This window comes from Myotis daubentonii, chromosome 16 (assembly GCF_963259705.1).
Source record: "Myotis daubentonii chromosome 16, mMyoDau2.1, whole genome shotgun sequence".
Taxonomy (NCBI): Eukaryota; Metazoa; Chordata; class Mammalia; order Chiroptera; family Vespertilionidae; genus Myotis; species Myotis daubentonii.
In genome coordinates, this window is record NC_081855.1 from 35,895,155 (window position 1) to 35,908,117 (window position 12,963).

Genomic DNA, 12,963 nt, shown 5'->3' on the forward strand with positions numbered 1-12,963 from the left:
AATACAAATCAATTATGAAGAATAGTAAGATATCTACATGACTATGCCTTGTTAATAAATATTCCTTTTAATCAGTATTTATCCTTGGATTTTCAAAGGTTAATTTCTGGGAATAGTAAGTTTCATACAGCTTTTGTTTTCTTTCTAATACATTGAAGCTCGTTCATTATAGAGTGGAATTTGGTATAAGATGGGCTGTTTTGGACCTAGTCCAAGAGTTTAGTTACTGAAAGCACTTCATTCTTAGGAGGTTTCACCAATAAGGTGATCCACTGGCTCAGATCCCTTGGATATTATAACAAGGCTTCATTGTAGAGTACAGGAAGCCAGGCAGCTAATGGTTCGTTCTATCAAGTGAAAGCTTAAAAAACAAAATTCTTTTCTTTTTTTTGGTAGGCATGAAAATCGTTTAAAGCTAGAGAATTAATAAGCCTAGGTCATCCGTCTAAATTTCCGTTCCCTAAAGTGATGTTCTTTATTGTATATTTAACAGCTGCAGATACTTCATGTTATGGTTTTAGCTTCCTTAGACATTCATTGTCTGATACAGTCTTAAGTTTACTTTTTGTTAATAAAATTTTCAGTATTAATAACTTTCTATTTACAAAAGACTGAAAACTACAAGAATTCATAAAGGTTAAAGTAAAATCTTGTCTAGCTCATTAATAAATATTAAAAAGGGCACAAGCAAAAGTAATTTTTAGGTAATCATATATCCAAAAAAAATGACATCACTGAGATTAAACGAGTACAATAACCAGTCTTTCAAGTAATTTTATATCAGGCACTTTGATTTTGTAAAATTTTATAAGCAATCCTAAAGAATGAAATATTTTGAATGTGTTTTACCATAGGAAAATAACATGACATAGTCTATTGCAGAAAAATAATATAGGAAAGCCTTTTAAAAAAATTAATGTCTTAAAGATCATAAGGAAGACTAAAAAGAAAGCCTTGTGTGAACTTTGGAACAGTGCTAAATTTAAAACCATGTAATAATTAAATGCATAGCAGTAGCAGAGTAAGAGTTGTCATTAATTTCCAACATAGCTATTACAAGTTTTAAATGATTCATCTAAATTTCAATAGTCAAGACAGGTACCATCTACTCTTTACATTGTACCTTTCTTCCATGAATAAAGCCCTTTCTCCAACTGGTAGTTTTCCTGGTTCGTGGCTTGTATGTTCTATAAACTTTCAGCCCTTGAATAAATTCAGTATTAGATAATTACTTCATATGCATCAAATGGGTAAAGCAAATTACCTGATAAGCAATTTCTATCTTAAATATCTCAAAAGTCCTAAAGAATAAACCAAATAATTTTCCTTCTAACCATATAACAATTCTTCATTATTTTTTATTTTTTATTTTTTAACTTTCTTTTTATTATTGACAGTATTACAGATATCCCCATTCTCCCACCCCTTGCCCACCTCCACCAGCTCCTGTCCCCTCTTCCCTCTGGCCATCACATACAATGATTCTTTATTGTTGGTTTATCTATTTATTTATCTATCTATCTATCATCTTCATCATCATTAGGAAGTTTCATATAAAGTAAGGATGCACTCCAGATATGACTGATTTACTAACTAATAACTGATAGTTTTCCATCTGCCAGGTACTCTTTAAAATGCTTGTATATATTTTAATGTATTCTACTCTCTAAAATATCTTTAAAAAGCATGTAATCACTAATGAAACTGTTCTACAACCTACTGTATTATATAGGTTAGTACTTTTGCAATATCCACTCAGTCAAAATTATAAACTAAGGACACAATATAGATATATACCTGATTCAAAACTGACATTATACAAAATGTTTAAAACACCTCTTGGAATTACTAAAAGCTGTGGCACATCTCTACATACATTCCAAATAAGAGAATGTTTTAGTTTTAGACAGTTTGGAAGGAATAAATATTAGGGAAAGGAGATGGTATTTGAGATCAACTTGGATAATAACACTACGATATGAATAAAATATAATGTGCTTGGTTTTTCTCATGTAGTTTACCAATTTTTCTAAAGGTGTTTTAAGCACAGAATTATTAAAATAAATATCTTGCTTCTCAAATTATTATGTACATATTCATAAAATTAGTCCCTTAAAGGTAGATTACTATCATTTCATCTATTCTATAAAATGGTTTGCTTAACTTTACTCATTTTAGAACAAAAGCAATTGAAAAGTAATTCAGAGTAAAATAACATATTCCTTTATAGATTTTTAAAGCTGAGATATACATGATTTTATAGTACTAAATCCTGCATTTCACAATTAAAACATTCCCTAAAAGGCACAGTAATTGACAACATGACTAAGCTATTTAGTGGCAGAGCCAGGAATAGAGCCCAAATCTATTTTCTTCCTCCACCTGGTATTCTTTCTACTACTCCACTACCCTTACCGACAAATTTAAAAATATACCAGAGAGGAGAAATGGTTATACCCTTTGAAAACAATTTAGAAATTACCTTCTAATCTAATGCTTTGTAACTTATTACTCATTGATCAACTAAAAAAATATGTGATACGAGGTGGGATATAGTACATCCCAATTTCTAGATGAATGCTTTAACTGGTAAATTATCAATTTGAACTATGCTTAAGAGTAATGGCATCCAAAGCTATAAAACAGTTAAGCTGTATTCAATCTAAATACCATCAAAATAAAAGTAAACACATGCATATGTAATTTTACATTTATCATCCACATAAATGTAAAATAAACTTGATTGCTGGGAATTCTGACTTGAAAATAATAAACCACTTCCACAACTTCAACAGCTCGTAAAATTTCAATTCAAATCACTCACAAGAAGCCTAAATGTCCATAAAATAATAGATATTTCTTAGAAAAGGATCAGTGAATGTAATTTTGGAATGATGTCAGAGGAGAGCTTCTTTTATAACCACTTTTGATAAGAAGTATAGCTCCATTCACAAAACCTAGTCAAAACTTATCGAAAGACTTACTGAGCTGTAAGGGAACATTTTTAAGCTACAGTTACATGTTTACATTTACTTATCAAATTTACATATGAAGTTTTTTATCTTAATAGTTGCAAAATTAAAGCCTTTATGCTAAAACATGTCACTTTTCCTCCCAATGATAATGAAGCTAGATAATCAGAATTGAAAATTCGGAGTCCTTCATTTCACATTTTATAACTTTACATAAGTTTGCTTAAAACATGCTTAATTTTAGTTTATCAAACAAACAAATGCAAGACGTCAATTTAAAATGCATGCAGTTTTCTTCCTTAATTCTTAATTATTATTAGACAGTTTAATACAGGAATAAAATTTTTAAGAAAACTTTGATTTCTAAAAGAAATGTCAGACTAATTGAGGTAAAATCTATAATAAAACATTACTGATTTACACTGTTGTTAATTTTTATGTATTGGATGAAAACAAATGGATGAAGAAAAGTACAATATATAAATGTTTATGTAAAATTTAAAATGCCCTAGACAACTATTATCTTTTAGACTGATTAATTTTGAATTGCACTTAGCTAAGGAAGACTGTTAAAAGAAAATATTTTGAATGAATCTCTTTATCAAAACTCAAGAATAGTAAAACTTATATTTCAGAACTTACTATACTTTTAAAACTCTAATGCAATTAAAGTAAAAAATATATCTCAAATTTTAAAAAATTATACTTTGCTAATGTATAAGTTATCATTTATAATAAGAGTTTAATATAAGTACAATAATACAGTTAAGTATTATTATCTAATACCAGGGAACACACCTTTATTTTGGGGAGGAGACTGTTTAAAGTCCTTTATATCCATTTCATGAGTTTTCCCCACTTCCAATTCATTTATATGAGTTGTTTTTATATTATTACCAATATCATCAACTTTACTTTCTTCAATATGCATGAGTCTATTTAACTTTGTGTCTGGGCAATCCTCAACTTTCATTTTCCTGACTGAATCTACTTCTTTTGTAGTCCTAGTTTCAAAAAGATCTTCAGCTAAAATACAATTTGAATTATTGGTCAATCTATTGTCTCTATCAGTTTCAACTAGTTCATTTTTTTCTTCATTTGTAGCTACAGGATCATAAAGTTCAGGCGTAAAATAGATAGATTCATCTTCTGCTTCTGTTTCAAAAGCTCCATTTGAAGTAGAAAGTTTATCTTCTTCACTCACTAGAGATAATTCAAGGTCTGGATCCAGAGCTTCTTTATAGCAGAGTAGCTGTTCAGAATGATCTTTTTTAAAAAGAGCAGCCTCAATCTTTATTGATGGAATAACAGTTTCTGACTGAGGGCATGGTTCAAATGATGTGTTTACTCTTAGAGATGAGGACTCAAATTTATCAGTGAGTGGCAAAACAGTTTCACAATCCTTTTCTGTTTTGAAAGTGAAAGAACTAGAGGCACAGTCCTCTGATGACCTAAACTTAGGTGCTGTAGTCAGAATTTTACTAGAAAAACACTGTCCCAAAGAATTAGAACTAGACCAGCTAACTCTATTTGTTTGTTTGCTGAAGGTTGGGCTTGTGGATCTGGAAATCCCAATGTTTTCTGCTTCCATTGCCTGGCCAGACTCTTCCAATAATTCTGGATCATCTATGAGTACAAAAATGTAAAAATGTTAACTTTCTGTTCCTAGCATAATAATTGTTTTATCAAAATGATTTTTGTTAGAAATACTACAATAACTGTAAAGGAGACAAAATTCTAAGCCCACAACCAGTAGCAGGACTTCCATCTTAGAATGTAAATCACAAAATATTAACTCTGAAAAGAACCTTATGTCTCCAGTGAGTCCTAACCCAAGTTATAATGCTGTATGGTATATTTTCAAATCCCTCTCCAGAAACCTTGGGAGTGAATGAGAAAAGGAGTAAAAAGAGGAAGAGGGCTGAATAACGGAGGGAACAGGCTGTAACAATTTACTTTTTAAATCCACTAACTAGTTACTGACCTAGACTAATTCCCTTAAGGAAACTGACACTACACAGACTAAGATATAAAACTGGTTAGTACTCAGACCTGAATTAGAACCTAGGTTTCCCGATTACCAATATAATTACCTTGAATTCACTATGACATTTATTGTATACTAGAGATCCAGTGCATGAATTCGTGCACAGGGTGGGGGGTCCCTCGGCCTGGCCGGCGATCGGGGCCAGCTGGCCGGGGGTAGGGACCACAGGAGGTTGGCCAGCCACAGGAGGTTGGCTGTGGGAGCACAATGACCACCAGGGGGCAGCTCCTGTATTGAGCATCTGCCCCCTGATGGTCAGTGCGAGTCATAGCTACTGGTCCAGTAGTCCAGTCGTCCATTTGTAATGGTCGCTGAGGATTTTATGTATATAGATAGAAGCACATACTATAAAATATTTAAAATTTGATATATTAATCTATCATATATTCATTAAAACAACTGAAATAATACCATATATATATATATATATATATATATATATATATATATACACACACACACACACACACACACACACACACACACACACACATACACAGTTTGGCAAACTTTTTCTATCACAGGCCGGACAGCAAATATTTTTGGTTTTGTGGGTCTTACTGTATTTGTCACAACTACTCAATTGTGCTGTTCTAGTGTAGTAAGTACAATTACTCAACTCCACCTTTGTATATAATATATAAATGAATGGATGTGACAGTGTTCCATTAAACTATATTTAAAAAAACAGATAGCAGACCAAATTTGGTCCAGAGGCCATAGTTTGTCAATCCCTGATATTGACCATTATATTCTAATATATTTTGAAATATTTTTTTATCATTTAGAATACATGGCTTCATTTCCTTAAACTAAGAAATTCATGTAAGAAAAAGACCTATAAGTGAGACCAATTTTCAATATAACCTTTAGAAAAACACCTAGCATTTGCATAGTACTTTACAATGCTGTAATATTTATGTTATTAAATCTTTACAATCCAACTTTGAGGGATAGGTATGCAGATAATCCTTTTTCTATTAAGACTCAAAAAAGTTAAGTGACTTGCTCCTGGTCACAAAGCTAGTTAGTAGCAAAGTTGTTTTTGTTATTTTTTAAAATATATTTTTATTATTGATTTCAGAGAGGAAGGGAAAGGGAGAGAGAGAGAGATAGAAACATCAATGATGAGAAAAAATCATTGATCGGCTGCCTCCTGCAGGCCCCACACTGGGGAATCAAACCATGATCTCCTGGTTCATAAGTCAACGCTCAACCACTGAGTCATGCCAGCCGGGAGTAGTAGCCAAGTTTGTTAATGGAAAATCAGAAAATGTGCTCAGCTCTCCTGACAAAAGTTTGTTCCCATTCCAATATACTTTAGTACTTCACTAATTTATAATAATACTTTACATTACAAACCAAGGTATTTAAGGACATTAATCTACAACACAAAAATATCATTTCACTAAATATAATGGAAGACTTTTCTATCAAATGAAAATGGACAAAGCTTTTCATACATTTGTCCTTCCTGGAGGTGATGTCACTTGGGAGAGATGAACTTTTAGTTATTCATTTTACATTTTAGTCCTTAGACACACATTTTTGCTTTACCTTCCCTAGGATTTTCTGGTAATAGATGATTTGCTGCTTCTAAAAAGTAAGGTGAGGTATTGTCCTTCAAACAAGCCACTTCAAGTGTAGACTGACTGTCCTGTATGGACTTTCTGTCCTCTTTGGATACATCAATGAACTTTTGGTGCTTTTTAGAAAATTCAGCCAAAGATTCCAGGGCACTTTCAAAGGTTGAATGGTGCTGAATCTGCTGCCGTACCCATTTAGAAAGCCCTAAGGAAAAAGTAAACCCAGGGAAGAAACTTCGGTTATTTTATGATATTATTTATGATATTTGGTTATGATGATATTGTGTATTAAGAAAAACTTGGATAATTTTTCTAATGAAGTAATCTAGAATTTAGAGTACATAGAATGGTTCTCAATACTTTTCCTGCCTTTTTACCGTCATATGTACAATATGCTCATATATCAGTAACATTTCTCTTTATATGCAACGATTGTCAACTGGGGAGAAGAAAGAGGCAATGAGAGTAAAGTGAGGAAGGGTGGAATTTTTGTCACTTTAGAATAACTCGGGAATAAAGCAAATTTAATTTCACAATTCCCCACAAAAATTGGCTGCCTTTTCATTATAGGAAAACTAGAAGTTGTAAACAACACAACTTTGCATACTTGCTTTCTAAATTTCACTCCTTTTGCAAAAATAAATTCAAGATTTCAGTCTCATAGGTTTTTTGTTCCTTTTTCCCCCCTAATTCCAAATATACCTTAAACTACTCTGGGGGCCAAAAGGAATAACATTGTTTTATGAGTAAAGCATGTCCTATCTAAATATTACATTATTTTTAAAATATACAAATAATCAAGTTGTAAGGGAAAAAATTTGATCTATGACATATGAAAACTACATAAAAATGAACCATAATTGAATCTAAGGGGCTGTATAGTAAGACTCACTTCAGAATTAAATTCAAAATCAGATATTCAAACTTTTAAAAAATAAATTTTCTCTACTGTTACTAAAATTATCATCACCTTTCGGAGTAATTTAAAAAGTCACTGTGGCCATGGCTTGTGTGTCTCAGTTGGTTGGATATTGTCCTGGGCAACCAAAGGTTGCCAGTTCAATTCCTAGTCAGGGCACATGCCCAGGTGGCAGGCTTGATTCCTCTCTCTCTCCTCCTTCCCCTCTAAAAATCAATAAAAAATATTTTTAAAATAAAAAATAAAAAGTCACTATGGTGACTACTATCTTTGATTTCAAATATATTCCTTTGTTTTTTAATGGAATTTTTATATCAGTCTATGTGTATAAAAATTGAATTTAAACGGATATAAGTCATCAAAAGAAATTTGTATTTTGTGCTATTATTGCCCAGATAAGAAAAAATTTCACACTTTGAGTCTCAAGAAAAAAAAAAAATTAAAACCAGACAGAAATAAAAAAAATACGTATTTAATTCAAAAAAAAATCTCTCAACAAACCTGAACTATAAGATAAAAAATTAAGTTCTAGATTTTAAAATTTAAAAAATTAAATATGAATTTCCTTTAAAGTTCTTTATTTTTGGTTGCTAGGAGAAAATAATTACACCACCTAATAATATGAAGAAATTTTAGCACTATAGTTACCTCTTCCATTTTGATCATTTTGTAATCAAAGTAAGCCTTTTCAGTGTAAAATGTCAGTTTACTTTTGAAATTTGAAAGAATATGAGCTCCACCTGCTGACTAAACATAAGCACTTAACATTTTGCTTTTAGTTATGTCTTGACCTAAGCACAATTGCTTGCTTTACATTAAAAAGCAAGACTAATAAGGCAACATTTGCTGCTTTAATCCATCCAAGGTGGATATGTTTTGACATCAAACCAAATATAGTAATTAGGCTCTGAAATGGAAAAAGTATAGTCCATACTCATAGAAAGCTAATTTGAAACAAATTTAAATTTAGAACCTTTTCATTATAGTATAGTACGAACTTTCTAGCATTAAAGATAATAATAAAGATGCAAATATTTCCAACAGTTCTTCAATAACTGATGGGTTTCTGTTATTGCCTCTAAGGGATTGTGTTACTGCAAAATAAAGACTACAGATGTTCATCAACTCATGATGGGGTTACATCTTAATAAACCCACTGTAAGTTGAAAATATTGTATGTCAAAAGTGCATTTAAAATACCTAACCTACCGAATGTCATAGCTTAACTTAGTTTACCTTAAATGTGCTCAGAACACTTACATTAGCTTACAGTTGGTCAAAATCATCTAATATGAAACCTATTTTATAATGCCCAGCATCACCAGAGAGTATCCTACCACATATCACTATCCCAGGAAAAGTTCAAAATTCAAAATTCAAAGCATGGTTTCTATTCAAAGTGTAAAACTTTTGTACCATTGTGAAGTAGAAAAATCCTAAGTCACACCAATGAAAGTCAGGGACCACCTGAATAGGACATAATATTTGTTCATTTGAATGAGGGGGGGAGAATGAATATTTGATTTTGGGGCATGCAATAGTGTTTTTCCTTTTAGAAAATATGAGCTCTAACATAAACCCTATAATAACTGAAGCATTTCTAGACAAGCAAACCAAGGAACACAACAAACTTCAACATAACCCAGAATGAAAGAATAAAGAATCCTAAGCAACAAAAGGAGATGTGCTTAAATGTAAAAGCTTAATATTTCTTAGAAGTCATTTCTGTAGAACAGCTTTTACCCCTGACAATGCTAAATAAATTATTAGTGTTACTGAGTCGAATCCCATATTCTATGAAATTGAAGGATCCTAATTGATTAATACTATGTTGATAACTAACCAGATTCTCCTCTATAAAGATTGTTTTGCAAACACATAAGCACTAAAAGGCTAGAATTCCTTTCAATATTGATTTTTCATGTTTGATCTAAATATTCAAATTCTCACAATGCAATATACAGATGATATAGCATAGAATTGTGCACCTAAAACCTACATAATTTTATTAACCAATGTCACCCCAATACATTTAACTTAGAATTCTCTATCCAATTCTTTGCCTTTAAAAATTGAAGTCATTAAAGACTGTTATTAATTCATTACTCTAAGCCAGTGATGGCGAACCTATGACACGCGTGTCAGAGGACACGCGAACTCATTTTTTTGGTTGATTTTTCTTTGTTAAATGGCATTTAAATATATAAAATAAATATCAAAAATATAAATCTTTGTTTTACTATGGTTGCAAATATCAAAAAATTTCTATATGTGACACGGCACCAGAGTTAAGTTAGGGTTTTTCAAAATGCTGACACACCGAGCTCAAAAGGTTCGCCATCACTGCTCTAAGCCAACCTGAGAATCTTACCAGATATATATCGACTTGGGTTACTCCTGAAGCGGTCATCCACTAAAATAAGAGCTCCCCAATCATTTTTGTGTCGAATACATCTATAAAATACAGGAAGAAAATAAAATAGATATAACTTTAAAAGCTAAATATCTAATGGAAAAGATAGAAGACTGAAAAATTAATTACGTGTCATTGGTTTATATTCCTTTAATCAAACTCACATATATTCCTTTAATCAAACTAATTATTATGAACAAGGTTATACTCAATACATTGTACCAAAGTAGTTCTGTAACCAAATCGCATACTTCTGCTGACCACTGATAACTCAACATCCCAAAATGTTATATGCATTCTATTTTGAAAGGCAAAAAAATATATTTTCCAAAACTTTTCTTAGCCACACAGACTATTTTTCATCTCGTGCATTATATTGTTAGTTTTATGTAGATGACCTTTATTCTAGTTTAATGAGTTTTTATCATAAGTGAATGTTTAATTTTACAAAAATCTTTTATATGTACCAATTCATATGCTCATGTAGTTTTTTTTCTTTCGACTGTTAATGTGGTAGATTATACTGGCAAATTTTTGAATATTGAGCCTGTCTTTCATTCCTAGGATAATCACATATGGTCATGATGCATTATTCTTTTTATAGATTGTTGGATTTGATTTGCAAAAAATATTAAAAGTAAACATATAATTCAGTGGTTTTTAGTATATTTATAAGGTGGTGAAACCCACACCACTATTATACAACATTCTTATTTCACCAAAAAAATCCCAGTGCCCATTATTAGTCACTCCCAGTTATCCCAATTATTCTCCCTAACCCCTGGCAACCTCTAATCTACTTTGTCTTTACAGATTTGCCTATTTGGGGCATTTCCTGTAACTGGAGTCATACAATATTCAGCATTTTGAATCTGGCTTCTTTCACTTAGCATGATGTTTTCAAGGTTACTTGTATTGCACATTGGTACTTCGATCCTTTTTATGGCTGAATAATATACCACATTTTGTCAATGGGCATTTAGGTTGTTTCCATCTTCAGACGATTATAAACAATAGTGCTATAACATTTGTGTACACGTTTTGGTATGAATACAAAATTTTTATTATCTTGGATATATAACTAGGAGTAGAATTGCACACTTTTTTGGAGTTGAAAAGTATAATTGAGTAGGATAAAGAAATAATCAGTTTAATTAAAAATAAGGTAATTGACTCCTTTCAATCAGAAAATTATGCCCTCTAATTCTGAGCATTTTTCTGAAAATTATTTCTTTGCTATGTTCCTTTCCCTTATTTTTTCTAGTCTCTTAATATGGATCATATCAGAAGTTGGTTCTTACATACTGACCTTGTTTTTTTTAAAGTTCTTTCCTATTTTCCCTTTGTCTTTTTGATCTGGAAAATTTCTATTTTATCTTCTAAGCCCAATTCTTCATTTAAAATTTATTGCTATCATGTTAATGTCTAGGAGCTTTTTCTTATTTTCTGTTCTTCCTTTTTGAAGGCACTTAGCTTACCTCTCTATAAATATTACTGATACTTAATTTTTAAAAAGCTTTCTTCTATCCAGAGTTTAGCAAACTATGACCCACAGGGAAAATCTGGCCCATATCTTGTTTTTGTGCAGTCTGCAAGGTAGAAGTGGTATTTACATTTTTAAAGGGTTAAAGAAAAAACAAGAATTTGGATGCAAAACATATATGGCACGAAAAGCCTAAAATATATACTATCTGTACCTTTATGTAAAAAGTGTGCTAACCCCTGTTCTATTACACTGTTTCTGTTTTCTGAGTTCTTCCACCCTATTTTGTTTTGTTGGTATTACTTTGCTATTGTTTTGGTTTCTATATCTCATGTTACAAATATTCTTTGAATATCTAAAGACTCTTGGGACTTATTGAGGGTGAGGCACTAATTCTTGGCAGCTCTAATTATGAGCAGGGCTTATAGGTTAAGAGGCTTTGCAGTAAGGCAGTGGTTCTCAACCTTCTGGCCCTTTAAATACAGTTCCTCATGTTGTGACCCAACCATAAAATTATTTTCGTTGCTACTTCATAACTATGATGTTGCTACTGTTATGAATCGTAATGTAAATATCTGATATGTAGGATGGTCTTAGGCGACCCCTGTGAAAGGGTCATTTGACTGCCAAAGGGGTCGCGACCCACAGGTTGAGAACCACTTCAGTAAGGTAATCTGGTAGAAGCGGGGCCACTTTGTCACTATCTGTAGACCCTTACTCATGGAGTGGTCAGTTTCCTGGAAAAGAAATGCTGTACTTTCCTGATCTGTAGATATAAGATTGTCAGCTTACTCAGAACTGACAAGAAAAAGGAGATGAAGTTCTGACATTCAGTTGGTAGACTTTTCTTAATCCCCATTGTTAATACATCCTTAGCTGTACTAGGAGTTGAAGAATATATAGACTCTAGTTTAATCTCTCTAGAGCAGCGGTTCTTAACCTGTGGGTTGCGACCCCTTTGGCGGTCGAATGACCCTTTCACAGGGGTCGCCTAAGACCATCCTGCATATCAGATATTTACATTATGATTCATAACAGTAGCAACATTACAGTTACGAAGTAGCAACAAAAATAATTTTATGGTTGGGTCACAACATGAGGAACTGTATTTAAAGGGCCAGAAGGTTGAGAACCACTGCTCTAGAGAGTAAACCTGAATGGGGGAGGGAGCTATCAAACTATTTTTTATACTAACTTGCAACCAATCCTCTTGTGTTTAACCTTAACTTTAACTGAAACTTTAGAATGCCCCCAAGTCCTAAGCTTTTCCATGACTGAATCTGGAGGATCTGCTTAGCTTTCATGACTATGGATTTAAATTTCAGTTTTCTCTTGCCTGTTAAGTTATTCAATCATTCATCTGTTTTCCAGTGTTCAGAATTTGCTGACATTTCGTCTGTCACTGTCCCCCCTCTGCCGTTCCTTTTTAATTTTGTAGGTTTGGCATTTTTATTCCTTTACTATCATGGGATTTTGAGAAAGGGTGAAGATTAATATAAATGTTTGATTTTTCCACAGAGACTTGGGCAGAATGGGAAGATGG

General features: G+C 32.2%; 1 protein-coding gene across 3 annotated transcripts in view; it reads right to left on the reverse strand.

Moving 5' to 3' along the window:
* Nucleotides 1-379: 379 nt before the first annotated feature.
* The window catches only part of BRIP1 (BRCA1 interacting helicase 1), a 133,294-nt gene continuing 120,710 nt past the window's right edge, over nt 380-12,963 (reverse strand). For 2 of the 3 annotated variants that reach the window (XM_059669775.1, XM_059669773.1), the window contains 3 exons: nt 9,896-9,978; nt 6,577-6,810; nt 380-4,598 (listed from right to left, as the gene is read on the reverse strand). In XM_059669775.1, the coding sequence (XP_059525758.1) occupies nt 3,748-4,598; nt 6,577-6,810; nt 9,896-9,978 (1,168 nt within the window). In that variant the 3' untranslated portion in view covers nt 380-3,747. The remainder of the gene's footprint in view (nt 4,599-6,576; nt 6,811-9,895; nt 9,979-12,963) is intronic. The other variant, XM_059669774.1, reaches the window with a different exon arrangement.